General features: G+C 37.3%; 1 protein-coding gene across 1 annotated transcript in view; it reads left to right on the top strand.

Moving 5' to 3' along the window:
* LOC127371416 (testis-expressed protein 264 homolog) overlaps window positions 1–16,221 on the top strand; it is a 34,106-nt gene extending 17,885 nt beyond the window's left edge. The window contains 3 exon segments of the mRNA XM_051414206.1: window positions 6,806–6,971; window positions 14,429–14,566; window positions 14,569–16,221. Coding sequence (XP_051270166.1) covers window positions 6,806–6,971; window positions 14,429–14,566; window positions 14,569–14,714 — 450 coding nt within the window. The 3' untranslated portion in view covers window positions 14,715–16,221.
* The last annotated feature ends 1,658 nt before the right edge of the window (window positions 16,222–17,879 follow it).

Raw genomic sequence — 17,879 nt, 5'->3', positions numbered from 1 at the left:
ATCACAATATTGTTTTTTATGTGTATAACTAAGAAATATGTATTAAAACACAGTAAATATAATATAATAGAACCAAAAACAAATGTCTGCACTTTTACAGTATTAATCAGTCAGTTTAAAGACTTACTAGCTTTAAAAATGTCCATTAGACAGTGAAAAAACGAGTATAGTACATCTAAAACAGCCACATTTAAGGCCAATCACCGTACATTTTGGCTATTTAGTAGTTACTTTATGAAACTGCCTTGTCTACCTACGGTGCTTTCTTCCAAGAGTGTATCCAAGTAAAAAAATACACAATATATAAAAACAAACATTAAATACATTGCATATTTACAATATTAGTTTGTTATTTTAGAGAATTGTAATGTAAAAAATAATATGTAACAATGGGATACTAAGCATTGTACATCAAAATACTCAAATAGCTATATTTAAACATAATCTCCGTAAATTTAGGGTATATGCAGTTATTACATTTCCTATTATACCTACAGTGATTTCCTATTAAAATACTAAACCTTTAAATAAAAAAAATGTGTTGTTTGTAGAGTTATACATTTATCTACAGTGTTGTATGATGGAGTGGCGACTTTCCAGGAAAAAGTAACTTACTAAACATAAGTGTATAGCTGTGTTGTAACAGAAATCCCGTTTTAGAGCTCTAAAAATACCCTGTACAGCTTAATTTATTTATCCACTGGCACATGTAATGTATTTGCACAGGGGTCCCGTGCAGATGTTGTTCCCAGGCTAGGGACCTAGAAGAGAGGACACTAGCACATCCTCTTCTTCATGTCGAATATCCTTCACCAGTTCCCTCAGGACCTGCCGCAGAGTGGCTTCAAATGCACAGCTAGCATGAGAAAATGCTCGCAATGTGGTTAAAGGGCTGTGTGTATGCACCTGTGTGCATGTTTCTGGTAATCTCCTACACTCCAAATTAATTTCATTCATTTATAATCCTTTGTTGATACATATTTTCTTTCACAGTGTTTAAGTTAAAGCACCATAATAACAAGGTTTATTTAAGTGTGACATGTGAATTATCTCAATAATTAAGCTTTCTCTAACCCATTCATTAAGCTTTCATGGTACCTTTGAATGGTTCCCTGTTTTAAAAAAAAGTGTTGGCACAGGCTCATGTGTGCTTGTGAAAGGAAGCATCTACTCCTGAAGATGCCTCTGAGAACAAATGAGGATGGATTACTGTTGTTGTTTTCCATATTCGGACTTAATTGAATTAAATTAATTTAATTAAACTGCAGGCATAACAACATGAAGCAAAGATGTTCTAACCAGTTCTACAGGGTCTTTTTTTATAGTGAAGTCAATTTCAACCTACTTCACGTACTACACAACAGTCTCAATTTAATAATGATGCCTCTCTTATATGTAAAGTGTCCTTGAGTCCCTTGAATGGTGCTATATAAATTCAAGTTATTATGATGATGATGATTATGATCATCAAGACCATCAACAATAAAATTATTTCTATATAGTTATTTTTAATTCCTGCCACTGTGTCGGATTTGGTCGTTTTCCCCTTGAAATCAATGAAACGAGGCTGTGGAAACAATACCGGTTTTGTCCACAGGGGCCATCATAATCCACACAAAATGAAAGTTCCTTGTTGCTGCTTTAATCAAAGTAAGGTGAGGTCATGTTCTGTTGGCACTTGTAATTTCCCATGTCTGTTCCCTTAATAATGCTTCAATGTAATAATGTTTTCATACCAGAGAAACAAAATAGCTGATATCTTTCTGTCTAAATAATATGACCGTTCCTGTACTGTGGAGGTTGTGAAGAAATAAATGACTTTACTATGACCCTGTTGAAATGTGCCCTTAAGTGCTCTCATGGGCTCCCGAGGCCCTGATACTGCAGGCGAGTATGGAGAAAATCAAACAAAAATCAATAGGTACACAATCCACAGCCCCCTACCCAATTAAAAAAGCCCACTGTGCACAGTTTGTCTCAGGTCACAGTGATCCCACTGCTGGTCTTATTATTTGCTCGCCCTCTGTCCCAGGTCTTCTGTTTATAGGACACAGAGAAACTGACCTCACTGCATAGCGAGGCTCACTGGGTTAGACTGGTGATTTACTCACCTGGCAGGGACTGTAAGTAATAGGTATAGGCTCCATGACCATTATTATTTGTGCACCCACACATGGAGCCTATACCTATTAGGCCTCTTTGTGGTGCACAAATAATAATGGTCAGTTAAAGAAATAATTTAAAATCAAGGCCTTTTAATAGTCTTAAATACAGTTAAGTACAGATAATTGTAGTTTTTTTATTACAGTTAATAATAAATTCTTAAAATATTACAAAAACACCACGGGGATGCAACTACTGTTTTCTTCATCAATTAATCTGATGATTATTTTCTTCATTAATCAATGTTTAGTGTATAGAATGTCAGAAAATAATGACATAAAGAGTTCTGCTTGAAAAATCACTTAAAGGTCACATTTAGGAGGATCTATTAGCGAAGATGGAATATAATATGTATAATCAACTATTTTATCAGCTCTAAGCATTACGTGCACATTATGTACAAGTACAGAAAAAGGTGTTCAGGTCTAAACTGTGATGCTTCTGGCTCGCCTTCAAACACAAAAGACAAGTCCCGCCCTGCTGCTGGTCTAGCCTCTGGTATTTTTGCATACGCACATTACTTCATCTGCCTTTCTGTGAAGCTAATGTGTGGTATTGGGGTCAAATTCTGGTCATCTTCTTATTTAAATATGTGTTGTCTACTGTACATTAAATACTATATAGAACAATGAGTTTGAGGCATTAACAGCTGCAGCTGTCAAGTTGTGGTTGTTGAATGCAAAACAATATATCTTGGTTTTGTCTTTCATAGTTTAAAAGTCCAGTTTGTAATATTTAGGAGTATCTATTAGCGAAAAATGGAATATAATATTCATAGATGTGTTTTCATTAGTGTGAAATCCTTACTTTTTTTTTTTCTACTGATGCCGTGGGTCGCCTTCCATGGAGCCCAGAACGGACAAACCAAACACTGGCTTTAGGTAGTAGCCATTTGCATTTTCTGCCTGTTTTGTGGCCACTGTAGTTGCTCCTTCATACTTGGAAGTGGAGGGTGAAGTAAGGGAGTTGCAATCTGCAAACACACCACTGGGTGTCACTGAATCCCATATTGGTCCTTTTAAGGTAAAATTAAACTCTTATTTTAAAAGAGTGCCCTTGTTATACATTTTCTGGAGAACTTCCGACTCAGGAAGCAATAAAAACAGCAGTTATGTTTAGAGCGTGCACGGGAGAGCGAACCCTCTTGCTGAATATCAATCTGTTCAGAATGAATTAGCATTTAGAATTCCTTTATTCTTCACTCACTTGTCTGGCCATCACTGTTGGTCTGAAAATGTCAAAATTACTCCCTCCTTCACCTTCTGCCAAAAAGCAGTTTTACTTTTTTATGAATGTAATGCGGCTTCTGACTTCTGTTTTCACAAGGACTTCTGTTTTCACAAGGAATTCATTTGAGCGGGGGTTAATTTTTTGTAGATGTTCAGTAGTTAGACAAACGAAATAATGGAAAGAAGGCATGAAAATTCTCGAAACAATCAGCTACAAAGGCAGATGCACAGATGATTCACTCGACTTTTAGCAGAAACCTAATAGCTTTCTGCAAGGACATAAATTTACATGAAAAAAGTACACAGATCAGCCATAACATTATGACCACCTGGTCGCAGTCTGTGATGCACTGTGTGTTCTGACGCCTTTCTATCAGAACCAGCATTTACTTTACGGACCATACGGGCCAGCCTTCACTCCCCTACAATGAGCCATGGCAGCCTATGACCCTGTCTCCAGGTTCACCTCTTTTCCTTCCTTGGACCACTTTTGATAGTTACTGACCACTGCAGACCGGGAACACCCCACAAAGAGCTGCAGTTTTAGAGATGCTCTGACCCAGTCGTCTAGCCATCACAAATTGGCCCTTGTCAAAGCTCAAATCCTCACGCTGCCCATTTTTCCTGCTTCTAACACATCAACTTTGAGGACAAAATGTTCACTTGCTGCCTAATATATGCCAACCACGGACGTCAGTGGTCATAATGTTATGGCTGAGCAGTGTCAAGAAACCTAGAATTATGGGTGCTTCTGTCACAAAATCAAAAACTATTTGATGTGACAAGGAAAGTAGTTTCAACAATAATGACAAATGTAAGCTGCACTGCATTGACAAAGCGAAAAGGGTACATTTTTAACAATTTACCCAACATCTTAATTTTAACCCAAACAAAAGAGCCTCACAAAGCAGATTTTTATGATGGAGCTGGGAAAATGGCTTATATTCAAGTCACAATAGCACAACCCACGAGCGGTAAGGCCTGATAAGTTGTTTTGTCCTACTTCCAGTTTTGTTTACATTTTGAGAAAGCCAGAATATATTTTTTAACCTCGAGTGTCTTTTGCCGTCTTGAAGGGCGCATTAGGTTACATTATTTCTCTGCACCTTCACATAATTGCCAAGGTCTATTTGAGGCCATTATGTAGAAACTGATGTACCCTAATTTCCATTGTAAACACCTCTTTGCTCATAATGTTTCCATTTCCCACAGTGTAAATAATAATGTCCCAATGACATTAGACCTAGGCAGGACCCCACAAACACTGTGACGCAAATACAAAATTGTTTTTATCAATGCCAGTTTAAAATTAGACATCTTACGTGGCCTCCGGGATGTAAGCGTTACTAATTAATTACAGGATGTTATGACACAAACATATGTCCACTTTCTTAATCACTTACTGAACTGTAGGCTGTCCCTCTGCAAAGAGTCCAGGATTTGTTTAAAAAAAGTGAAACAAGGATAGTAGCTGTTCAGACAGAGAAAGAGTGGCCCCTCACTCTTATGTTCTTTATATTCATTTTTAGTTAGGTGTTTCTATTATTGTCCTCTAGGGGTAAACGCAGTGCTTTTAAAATCCACCCTTGGCATATAATTCTTTTGTGCTTGGATCTTTTAAGTGTGCCATTAGGCTGTTGAGTCTACTTATTCGGTACATGTTGTCGGCAGTTCTGCATTTGTGAGCTTCTCTCCAATCCCTTGTTGTGTTCAGCACCAACTAGCCAAATCCAATATCTTTTGCATTTATTGTATTCTGTAAATTAAAGCAAAAAAATTTTCATATTAGATCATTTATTTAGTGTCTAAACTGCAAAAAAAAACTTGTGTGTGTGTACGCCTGCATGCACATCAATATGCAATATGTTGCAGTCGATGTCTGACTCCAGCTGATGAGCCAAGCCAATGAGGATACAGATGTTTCTGAAGGAAATATCCACCAATAATTGATGTTGCTGAAATCACTGAATCTGACAATGTTGTTCCTGCAGAGCTAGAGGAAACGTCACTGCTGTCATAATTGGGCTAAGAGACAGATGGTGAGAGATTGGATAGGCAAGAGTTTGAAAAGAAGTCATCTATCTCCTACAAAGAATCTATCTTATGTGTATCTGTTCAGTCTACGAGCCTGATTATCAGATCCTACGTGTGCGACGTCTCTGTTGTTCCACTGAACAGTAATCTGCTTGTCACCACTTCCACTTAGTTTGAAACTGGAACGTTAGCGAGGGGCACAGGGACTCAGTACTCCCAGGATCTGTCAAGAAATAACAATAATCTGAACAGTTTCAACTCTTTGGGAGATGTTATGAATTTGCCATAGTGTAGGAAATAATTTATGGTCTGAAGTACTTCGGATAATATAGTTCATGTCAGTGATGAAACACAGGGTTTGGAGATGGAAGTGTGAATACAGAGGTACTCATTACCATGCTTTTATTTTCAATTTAATGTATGCACATCTCACCCTCCTTTTAATTACAACAGCCTAATTTTAAACTACACTAGTCTATGTGTCATGCCTTGCTTTCAGTTATTATCCCTTTTCACCATAAGACAAATAATATTGCTTGTGCTTTAGTCTAAAGTAGAATATCACACCAGATAATAATCAATTCTTAAATTGCATCAAACAGCAACAAATGTGTTACACCTCAGCAGTAATGGTCCAGTAGTTATGACATTTGACATCAATTTTAGTTAATTAAAACAAATTATCTTTCAATAATTGATCATATTGAGATACTGCACTGTAGCTGCAGTGTGTTAGTATTGCTCAACATTTGGCATGTGCCAAAAGGGTGAAAGTAACAGACATTGGCTGTACATGAGCTGAATAACAAACATGGTGTATGAAAGGTTAATGAGCCCGGAGAAGTGGAATGGTCTCTGTCATGTGAGACTTCCCACTTCTAAAAGAGTGAGGCAAGTAACAGAAGAAGAATGGCAGTTTTAGTAGAGGCAGCTTGAAGAGTGGAGGCAGAACATTCATAAAGACAGATTGTAGGGATCCAAGATGTGGGGTGTGAAGACGTTCATGTTAGTTCAGAGGTGAAGCATTGAGGTTTCCATATATGAAAATAAATCGGTGACTGGTTGCAGACTTGTGGGATTATTGGCATGTCTGCGCTTGTATCTTACTGTGGTGTCTCCTCTGTCCATTACATGCACACCATGTATGTGTGCATTCAAACACATAGAGCAAATTTTCAAGAGGTAATAAGTGTTGATGACACTCATTTTAACATTGGCACTGGAGTCTTTCCACTGTCAGAGTTAAATTAGCAGTGACATTTTTAACATGTACGCAGTCTGCTGACACTACTAATTACTACCTAAACTGTTAATCTAATGCATTATATTTGTTGTACAGCATGGTTTTTAATCGCACCAAATTTAAACATCCCTCACAGGAAAGGAGGCTGTGTGCACACCCGTTCCTTGAGATCTACAAAGAGGGTAAGATCCAGTTCATGGCCCCTTTGGCTCGGCAGGGAGATTTCTATGTGCCTGAAGTCCGGCGGGTAAAAAGGAGGCTGTCAGAAGAAGAAGAATCGCACAGTGATTCAGATGTCTCAGGTATGTGTACATCATGCTATACTGCATATGCAGCACATACATTTTTTTGTACTTACAGGTAAACCTAGCAGGCCAGAAAAAAATGCCGGTTTCACCAAATAATTCACATTTATAAAAGGATATCTACTGTGCAGCCTTTATACATTAACAACAACAACATTAACATTAATTAATTAACATTTGTTAATAATAACATGTTTTTGGCCACCTGACAAATTTAAGTCCGATATTCACCTTCTTTTTAGGTCTATTTTTATCTCTACCAACCCATCATTGAAATATGATGTTGATGATGAAATAAGTGTTTTAGGGTCCATTTTGCTGATGCTGCCAGAAGCAAGGTTGATGAGAGCAGTGAGAGTGAGAGTGAACCAAAACAACAAACCAAATAGTTGCAGGCTGTAAAACCAAAACAATGAACTGAAAGACACTAAACACTAAAACACTCAGTAGAGCTGAGGGCAACTTACAGATTTGGGTAATAATTCTCTGTGGCTTTGTCATAATGAGCTGCCCCTTTTACATTACACTGTAAATAAAATATATATATTGACTAGTGCTGCCTTAAGCTTTTTAATATCTGAAAGACACATTTCAGAGAAGAGACAGTAGCTGCTAATACCATAAATTACAAATGTATACAAAAGTTCTTGACAGTTTATTTCAGGAAGAAAGTTTCAATACAGTCAGCTAATTTTTTATGGCCATCAGAAAACTGTGTGCTAAAGCATCTGATTTTTGGTTTCAGCATTCAGCTGTAGTAGCTGCCGCTTGGGTGGAACCCGGGGGATTAGGACTTTGTTTCTACTGCTGTTTTGTTTATGAGCATCCCCACAGAAGCAAACTGTGATTGACACCTTCTTAGGTGTTAATGAAAAGCCCAGACACAACAGCCTCTGGTGGAAGTGTGCTGCCACTCACCAAGGGGCTGTCCACAGCTTCACGGACACCATATGTAAAACTTACTTTCAATGTAAAATATGCACAAGCACTTTAACACAATTCCACTTGACACTAATTTATCCTCATGAGACATAAAAGCTTGTGAAGGAGTGTTTTAAAGAGTCAATACTGAATGAAGTGAGATGAAGCGAGTCTAATCATGAGTTGACATGAAGTGTGAAAATAAGCCTGTTTGATGATAACAGCTTCATAGCACCTAATTTCTACAGCTTTGTGACACAAGCCATATTGTTCAGTTTAGTTCAATTCCAAACAGGAGGCCCCTATAATCTATCCAAATATAGCCTAGTTGACACTTAAAGGACACAAACGGAACGGTAACAACAGAAAAACAAAACAGAATACACAGTTACATTATAAATTTAATTTTGAACATCTAGCTGATGATGGGTTTTAAATACATAGGATTAGAGTTACAGCAATTATTAGATTAGGTGATTGACATAAATAATTGTCTGATTCTCTAAAGAATTTCTCTCTGTTTTGCAAATTGAATATTTTATATCTTTATTTTGGACTATTAGTCAGATAAAACAAGCAATATGAAGATGTCATTTTGGGCTCTGGGAACTTGTGATGGGATTTTTTCACTATTCTCATTTAATGAACTGAATGATAAGAGTGATCAAAAAAATCAATATAAGTGATTGATCCCAAAAATATTCTATAGTTGGAACCCTAGACATAATATAATTCATCTTTGTATTATTTTGCATATAAGAAGTTTTTGTAGTCAGTTGTGAGATAAAGTTGTTTTCCACGTCTCTAAAAGAACTGAATCTAATATGTTTATGGTGTTGTCAGAAAGTACAGTCTGACTGAGGAGCACAGTGTATGAGGCCATCCGTGTCACATTCAACTCAATCATCTTTCCAAATTATTTTAATTGTTGACAAATTGCTTTTGTTTTACTCTCAAACTGTCAGATTTTTTTTAATATAACCTGACTTGGGATGATGTGAGAACTGGTGCCAGAAGTTATCCAGTTTTGGTCACTGTGTAAGAATGTATATGATGTAATGTGGCATCCACACCATGATTTTTTTCTTTATATCTGCATTTATATTTACAATTGAGTGATGCTCTACAAAAGTGACTGCTGTCTTTTCTTAGTAAGGGTTTAAGGGTTTGAATTACGGGACTTGTGGCTCCTAACTGTAATGTATTTGTCTGGTTTTGTCCAACCCCCTCAGTATCACATCTCTCTTTATCTTCCACTCGCAAGCTCAAACTTTACAACTACACCAGAGAAAACCCTAGCTCAAAGGTCCATCTTGATCTCCATTTTTTGCTGCAAAATAGAGTGAAACTGAAAGGTGTTGACAAATCCTGTGCTTTTTATGTGTCATGTGCACATGCACGAGTTGGAACGACATTTGGGTCTATGACTGTGAATGATAATGTGACAGGTAGCCATGCTCCTGTCACACTGGGATCAACCCAGCCCGGTCAGTGGAGCATTCGGGACACTGGAGGCTGCTTTGGTTCACTGGCCCCCCCCCCAACCCACCCATCCGCTCCCTCCTACTTCTCTATACCGACACTGTCTTGGTGACCGGATCAACCCCCAAGCCTCCTCACACATGGCTCCTCAGTCTGTCAGACAGCAGCCTAGAAATCATCCTTTCAGTCTCAAACATAGGTCACTACACAAGTGAATTTGTCACCAGAGCTATTTTAAAGTCTTTTAGGGCAAGTCAACGTCAAACCTTAAGTCTTGTTAAAGTGCAAGTCATGTCACAAATTTTCCTAAACAAATAATGTAAGTTGTTCAGGTCTCTGAGTATTGAGCTTTAAAATGGTCAGAGCATTTCAACTTTTTCCTCCAAAGGAATTGTGTGACATTTTGGGAAACGCCCTTGTTCACTTTTTTAGAGTTAGATGAGAATATAATTACCAATCCAAGCAACAACCACTTTGGCTGAAAGATGAAGCCAAAGCAGAAGGGCCAGAAAACGTTTTGGGTCTCTATAGCTAATTGGGGGTGAATTTTTATATAACTCACTCGTTAAAATTATATTAAGGCTTCATTCAGCCCACATCAGCTCCACCAACGCTCCAAGTCTTTGGATCCGTTTTTGGATTAGCCGGGACCCAGTGGAGCCCACCACATTGAGCTGTATAGCATATGTATTATAAAGCCAGCAGCAATTATAATAGCATAAAGACTCGTACAGGGATAAACAGCTAGCCTGATTAAAAAATATATCTTGTTAATTTAATATGTACACAAGCATAAATGTAGAAATTAAAAGTTGTTGCTTTATGTGGAGTAACGTGCTGTGAGTATTTCTTGGCCTGGTGCAGTGACTTCCTGGGGTGTTAATTTGAGGTTGCCAGGCAACCAGTAGCAGAGACTAACCAATTAACAATAACATGTAATTAGTGCACTTTGAAAGAACTGGTAGATCGTGTTTTTTTTTTTTTTGTTTCTGTTTTTTTTTACTTTGGATATAGTCGGGATAATCTAATCTTTATGCTAAGCTAAGATAATCGCTCATGGCTCTAGTTTCTACTTACTCGACATACTCTATATGAAAGGAGTATTGATCTCATCTAACTCTTGGCAAGCAAGACCTGCCTGTCTTTTTTATTTTTTATTATTTCAGGATTTTACCACCAAAATCTGAGACTTCAAATGTTTTGCTTTTTAGTGTTGCACCAAGTCAAATCAGTTAGCCCTCAAGTCCTCATTTGTGAGACTCAAGTCTAAATAACCTTCAAGTCTGTAGTCTCAAGTCTACAGCTGCTGTTGTCACTCATTACACAATATGCAATCTGCATATTGGATTTTTACCCAACAGGTTTTGAGCCTGAATATTTTGCATCTTTCTCTGTCTAGTTCCAGTAAAGGATCAACTGTCACTCAGATGTATGTATAGACTGCTGCCTGAAGGCACCACTAAACCCCTCAAAATCAAATGTAAGAGACAATTTTCGTATAAAAACATTAAGATATCATGCCAAATGTGTATCTCCCAGTCCAAATGGGATTTTTCTTCCCCAATGACTTATTAAATTTTGTGACTTGCTTTAGGCGTTCAACCAGCAGAGGAAAACCAACATGAGACCAAACTCGTTGATCTTTCAAAGCTCAGTCTGCATATTTTTTGTGTTTTATTTCATTTTTCTCTTGGCTCCATCAGTCAAATGCACATGACGTGGGTGTAAATTTATCAGTAAGAGCTTGTGGCTAGATTCAAATTAGGTTGTTTTTTTATTTGAATTTTAAATGCATTTTTATAAAGATAAATAGGAGTTAAATTGATACTGTACATAGTGTTTAGTGCTGATTTGTATGACTTGTATTTTTCTCAACTTCTCTTCCACTAGGTGGAAATCGTCATTGTCCAATGTTATTGTTGGGAATACATAATTTATCATTCAATCAGCTATGCAGTTTACATGGAATTAGTTTAAACTCTCATGGTTCAAACGCCTGTGTGCGCTCCATCCTGGCCCCAGTCTCATACTCTGGGTCAACATGAACTGATTTCCACTGCGACGTCTCTCATCTTTTCTAATATCATATTTTGGGGATGTGTGACACAACAGCATGAGCCTTAAGGTCTTTTATGTTTGGACTAAGTGCAACAGAGCTCCAGCTCCCGATTCAATTTTCAATATTCTGAAGTTATTTTCAGGGTAATTATTGTTGTGTACTACATGTTGCTATGTAACACCATTTCCTCTTTTTGTATTTTGCTTCTAGTGTTGGAAGTCTCTTAACTGGAGATCATAAGTGTAACTTTCAACATGTCTCTCAAAGTCAGCTTTATTGTCAAATATGCTATACATGCACGACATACAGCACAGATGAAATTTCAGTCCTCTCGGACCCATGGTGCAAAAGGCAATATACTAAATAATAGGAAATAATAAATATTAGGTAATAGAAAAGACATAAAAATAAACAGTCAACAATCAAGGGCACAGTTAAGGTGAGGTAGTGCAGTGTAGTGCAAATAAGCAGGGGAAAGTGGAATGTGCTTAAAATGTATAGAAGTGTATAGTTCTCCTTTTGAAGTTGAATGAGGATGAGAATAAAAGAAAAAGGTTGTTTTGTTTTACTGTTTGGTGTCTTAAGAACCTGTCACTGAGTTGAAATCTAAGTACGTCTTTGAGTAGGTTACAGCCCCTGTTCATTCTGAATGCCTAGAATGAAATGTTAAAGTGATTTTCAGAGAAAAAAACATTCTTAAAGGTTTATTTTTTTTTAGATTCCTCCTGAATTGAACTTGAGACTTTCTCAAACCTGTCATTCTGTTAACTGCACAAAACTCAGTTGCCTCTGATAATTCGTTGTAGGTCATGATGTATTGATCACCTGTAAGAGAGACAATTAGCCTCTTTTTTGCTACTCTATTGTTTCATATGAAAGGTTAGTTCTTGTCATCTGTGTGTATCCATATCAGGTCTGCAGGTAATGACAGGGTGGCTTAGTGTAAGGAGATATTGATTTGAGAAGAGCGTTATGTGGAAACACTCGCAGCCACACAAAGACAAAAGGTCAACAGACTGGCACACACACGTATGAAATTGATCCTGTTAACCTGCATGGAACAAACTAAAAAACACTGAGGATTCAAGTGGTTGGGCTGCTTATATGAACCCGTCCAATTAAAGAGCAGAAGACCTTTACCTTACATGAGTTTAGAATTAACCAAATTTCAGTGCCTATTTTGAGTTCTGACTTCAGGTCACAGCTCAAGGTGTTGCTGCTCATGCTGTAGTTCATTAACAACCGCAAGAATGTGTGACAAGCATGATATACTACGGAAGCCGAGAATGGCCATGCTTGCAATGACTATTTTTTTTTATTCTGTTATCTCAAGATCACAAATGGATTATTTCTTCTTTTTTTTTTTTTACTGTTCTCAACAGATAACGGGATAATCAACCCGTTGTTACAATAAAACAAAAGGTCGTTTCTAATTATTACTAAATGTTTATCAGAGATCAGGAGTGCTATGCCAGCATGCATAGATGGTATACTGTATTAGATGTAGCATTGGTTGGACATAATTTACAGTTCATGGAGGAATGACATGCAATGTGCCAGTTAATATTAATTTTCATACAGACTAAAATGAGCCAGCAGCCTGGTAAAAGTGCGTAAAAATAATCAGAACATTGCAGAGACCTTTAAGCTCATTTAATAAATCTCTATTTTCTCCTGATATTTTTTTTATCAGCATTGCATCACAGTGCCAGAAAATGGATTACTAATCAATTGTTAATTAAATGAATACTCAGATGAACATTCTGTTAACAACTCTTTTCAGTTCAGTTATGTATCCTCCCCGACAGTGATCAGTGTTGAAGGTGAAAACAGGAGCGATTAAATGAACCATACATTCATTTTCAAGTTCTGCATAATTATCTTATATCATCATCATCATAATTAAGATAAGTAATCTTGATTGATCATGTTTGGTGATGATGAATTATCTTGTGATCTGGAGAAATCTGACTTTTGTTTTCTCGAGATAACGAAAAAAATGTAAAATAATTACTGAAAAATAAGTGCAAGCACGGCTGTCTTGGCTCATATGTCTGCTCTGTTGGGTAAGAATAAAAAAAATAAAACACAAGAATTATACGTATTCCCCTGCTTCCACATTTTTGGACTTGAATTTCATTTAGATTTTCTGGTTCTTGATTCAGTAATCATCCTAAACCAAACTGAATGTGCAAGATGCAAATGCAAATGTGTGAAAATATAACAGTTAAATACAGCATAAGAGAAATGAGCTGGATCTATAAAAACGTCAATGTAAGCAAGGATTAGCCCAATAATTGTAAGGAATATTAAACCAGAGTTGCACTACTTTAAATAAACGTGGTCTCTGTGATCTCTCTTGGATCTTTCAGTTTGGTGGTTTTGATGTTTGATTTATCATGAAAAAATATGGTTCAGTATGTTATGCATCAAAGCTGACAGGGAAGTGAAAATCAAAAGTCAACTTCAAGGGTTTAACATCTCTCAAGGACATTTTATAGGTTATCTTTATTTTGTCACTGCCTTTGTTGTTGGCCATGTTACAGCAGGGCTCTGTGGGTGGAGACGTTGATCTGTCTGTGGGTCTATCAGTCTGTCTCATGCTGTGTATCTCAACAATTTGAGGCATTAGTAGCTAACATGCTCAGCGTTATACCTGGTAAACATAAACCTGTTAGCCAGTAGCATGGCTGTAGACTAGTCTCATTTTATTGCCCTGAGCTGTTTTAACAATCTTTCTAAAGCATATTTGTATGAAACATAACATACTGACATTTCATTTTAAGATATGTTTTCCTCCATGCACAACTCATGGAAGAGATTGTAGTTATTCTAGACTGAAGTCACAGTGCAGCTCGAATACCATCATGCAGATTTTGGTTGAATCCCAGCACTACATTTTTGGGCAACCTAGCTTTTCTCATGTGGTGTTTGTTTATAGAAGTCCTCTCACCATCTGTCTATTCCTCCTTTCGTTTTATCACTGCTCTAGGTGCAGAGTCGAACAGTGAATACAGCTCAGGGAGTGGGGTTTTCCTGTCAGACAGCAGAGAGACGTCCCTGGCGGCGTCCTCGGTCCACTCTGTGCCTATCCAGGATCAAGGGGATAGAGACTACAGAGAGAGAAGCTCGGGGGAACCTCTTTTAAAGAGGTGGACTGGGAGCAGACTGGTGGACAGCAGGCAGAGGGAGAGGAGCAACTTCACGGAGACTCCAACCAGAAGAGCCTGGAGGCTCCCTCTCAGGAGTGGTGGGGTGCCGTTGGAGAAGAGGAGTAAACGTTCAGTGAGACATATTAGTTGAGGATGAGGGAATAAAGGATTTAAATTCAAGAGGTTGGGAAGCGCAGATTATAAAAGCTCACTGTTTGTTCAAATGGGGAAATATGTATGGACAAGGCTGGTGATATTCTATATTTTGGTTATTGTAAACAAATCCTATGAAAGACCAAAACCAACAATACTTTCTTCAGCTGGGCACCGTAGTTTTTAGCAAATAGTACTTAAACAGGAATAAATAGGATATATATTTGTTAGTTACTACTTTAAGCTGCGGATCAATCCACAATGAGTGATCTAGTAACTCTGAATAAACTATAGTGCTCATGTTCATCGTAATGAAGGAACATGCCACACAGTGCAACAGTGTGTCGCACTGATGTGGTAAATAGACCACAAAGGAGGTCTGTGGTGCAAAAGAACATATCCGGCTTTCACAGGTGATAGTTATTAGCAGGATATATTCATTGTTATTTTTGGTCTTTTTTATTGGACTTATTGATATTAAGAATAATTGAAAAAAATGTTTTATCTTTCTTCTTTTAATCGCACAATTTTAAAGTGAAAGTTTTAAAATCTGATAGATTTTGCTGACAGAAACCAACCCACTTGAATTCCACAGAATATATTCAGGTAGCCTGAGATTCTTGAAACGTTTTCACCAAAGTGATGTTTGTCAAAATCATAAGGGACGACTGAACTGAGTATTTGTTAGTCAAAGCATTTTACTTGAATGTGTATCAGTATTGTACATCTTCAGTTAAAAATCATCACACTTCAGTTGTTTTCATAACGATTGAGTTGGTTGACAGTTGTCTTTATTTTGCTGTACTGAAGCTAACCACATGCTTTTTTTTGTTTGTTAGATGATTGATGCACAAACATACTGTAGATTCTGTTCATTTCAAAGATACTTGTTTACAAAGGGACTTAGTTTCATTCATTTATAACTGACTTATAAGACTCAGAATTATCTGTACTATTTTTTTAAGAATGTCTTTTGTTTGAATATCTGAATATTTGTACACCTTCTAATAAGCGTTATGTGTATTTTTACAAGGCTGTGTGCTGGCATAGCTGTGTTTGTGAAGCGCACATTTTAATGTAAAATTAACTTGAAGAGAAAGGTGTGAACGAGTGCATAATTACCTTCTTCCTGTCATCCCCCTGACCACCTCTGAGACTGAGGACATGATTATGGTGAGTGTGCAGCCTGCTTCCATGATCAGTCAAGGAGAAAGATGACAAGACAAGTGGCCTGACCATTAATATTCATTTCATTATTACTGAAAACCAAGCTCTGTGACTCTACCTTGTATTTACAGTCGCTCTACATCTTGCCTCTAGCGTCCTTCATTTTCTGTTTAGCCATCATATTCTCTTATTTTACTTTCTCAACCCATCTGCTGTCTCTTTGCACAGCCTAATTTCTGTTTTTTTTCTTTTCCTTTTGTTATTTTCTGTCTTCTCCCTCTGAAATAAATATGGCAGCTGCAGCCTGAAAGACCACCTGATGACCCGCAGCCTATAATGTATGTCCACTCATATCCATATCCTTTATCTTCTAACGAGCGAGAGGTCACACCGAGCTCCTCACAGCAAGCAGTGCTCACTCGCAGGGAGCAGGCTGCTCAAAGGGATCTGCATGTGTGTAATCATGTGAAAGCAAACTGCCATCACATGTTCTGAGCAAAAATGGAAAGACTCTAGATTACAAGTTTCGCTTTGACAGAAATTAGTAGTTCCTGTCCTTCATTTTACTGTTGTGTATTTGATATGACAAAAACAGTCAGGCTTTCCTTAAATATAACTGTGACATTACATTGTCGGTCACTTTTTGAAAGCCCCTATGAAAGGCTGCAGAAGAGAGGCTATTTTATCTAAACTAAATCTTTTCTGAAGTTGTGCTATTCACAGTCTTAAATAAGGATTAACAGCATAAATCCAGACTAGGTTGAACAATTGTCGACCTATCTTTACAGCCTTTATAAATCCATAATCATAGTACTTGAATAGATAATACACAATCAAGACATTCAAGTATACATTTATTCGCCCTTTACAAAACCATAATCTGCTTTCCCGGACTGAGGCTCTGGGTACTTATCCAATCAGGGACCTGTTTCAACTAGAAAGTTTACTGAGTTATCTGGATAACTCAGTAAACCTGGAACAAATCTTGGGCATTGGCTGATTAGGGGTTTTACACAACAAAGTTATCCCGATAACCCAGTAAACCGACTTCTTGGACCAGGGCTCAGTAGTGTATTGTTTATTGTTAGAGGCAACCAACCACTATTGGTTATGGTCTGAATTGCATTTTTGAGAAAATTATTTGTCACTGTGGCCTCTGAGAAAAATAGTATTGCATTCATGGAAATCTTTAGCAGCCTAACTCTACATTAGTGATTTCTCTTTGCAATCATTATGCTCTGATGCCACCGTAACATAGGAGCATGAAAAAAATAAAACAAACCATGCCTGTTACAGCATCACTCATTCATTAATTTACTCTAAATTGGAGTTGCTGCAGAGACTTAATTGGCAGAATGCTGAGCTTTTACCTGAAAAATGTTCTACAAATAAGATGATCTATAGTGTGGGTTTACATTTTTAATCTAAATGCTGATTGCTCTAAAGATGGGGTTAAATTCCCAGAGGATCAAGTTAGATAAGATGAATAAGCTTCAAGAGTAAGAGTGAAGTCCTGAGATGCTTTGTGTGTGTGTGTGTGTAATTAGAAAACCTCTCCAGGAGTAGTGGGTGTACTCCTTGCTTTCTAAAGTATACCCATGTGGTAGTAACTTGCTGAGTCCATGCTGGTCTGTGAATTATTTGTAGGCTACATTGTTAATTTTCAACACGAGTGAGGGCATAGGGAATCTAAACGTAACTAGACGTAAATATGGCATCATTTGTGTGACACAGTAATTATCTCGGAGGCTCGGTAGGTAAATACTATTTCATATCTATGAATATTTAAAGGGTAATTCTGGTGTATTACAACTTGTTTGTTATTTTTATAATTTCGGACTATAAAACTGTTCCTGGTAAAAAAACAAAGGCAATTGTTACCCAAACTCCAGATTTAACCTCTTGTTTTACCTCTAGTAAAAAAAAACTATTAGGTAGTTTCAGTGATCTGACTTAACTGTTGGCTTGACA

Source organism: Dicentrarchus labrax, unplaced genomic scaffold (genome assembly GCF_905237075.1).
Source record: "Dicentrarchus labrax unplaced genomic scaffold, dlabrax2021, whole genome shotgun sequence".
Classification (NCBI taxonomy): domain Eukaryota; kingdom Metazoa; phylum Chordata; class Actinopteri; family Moronidae; genus Dicentrarchus; species Dicentrarchus labrax.
The sequence above is the reverse complement of the archived record's forward strand: the minus strand, read 5'-3'. Positions and strand labels throughout refer to the sequence as shown.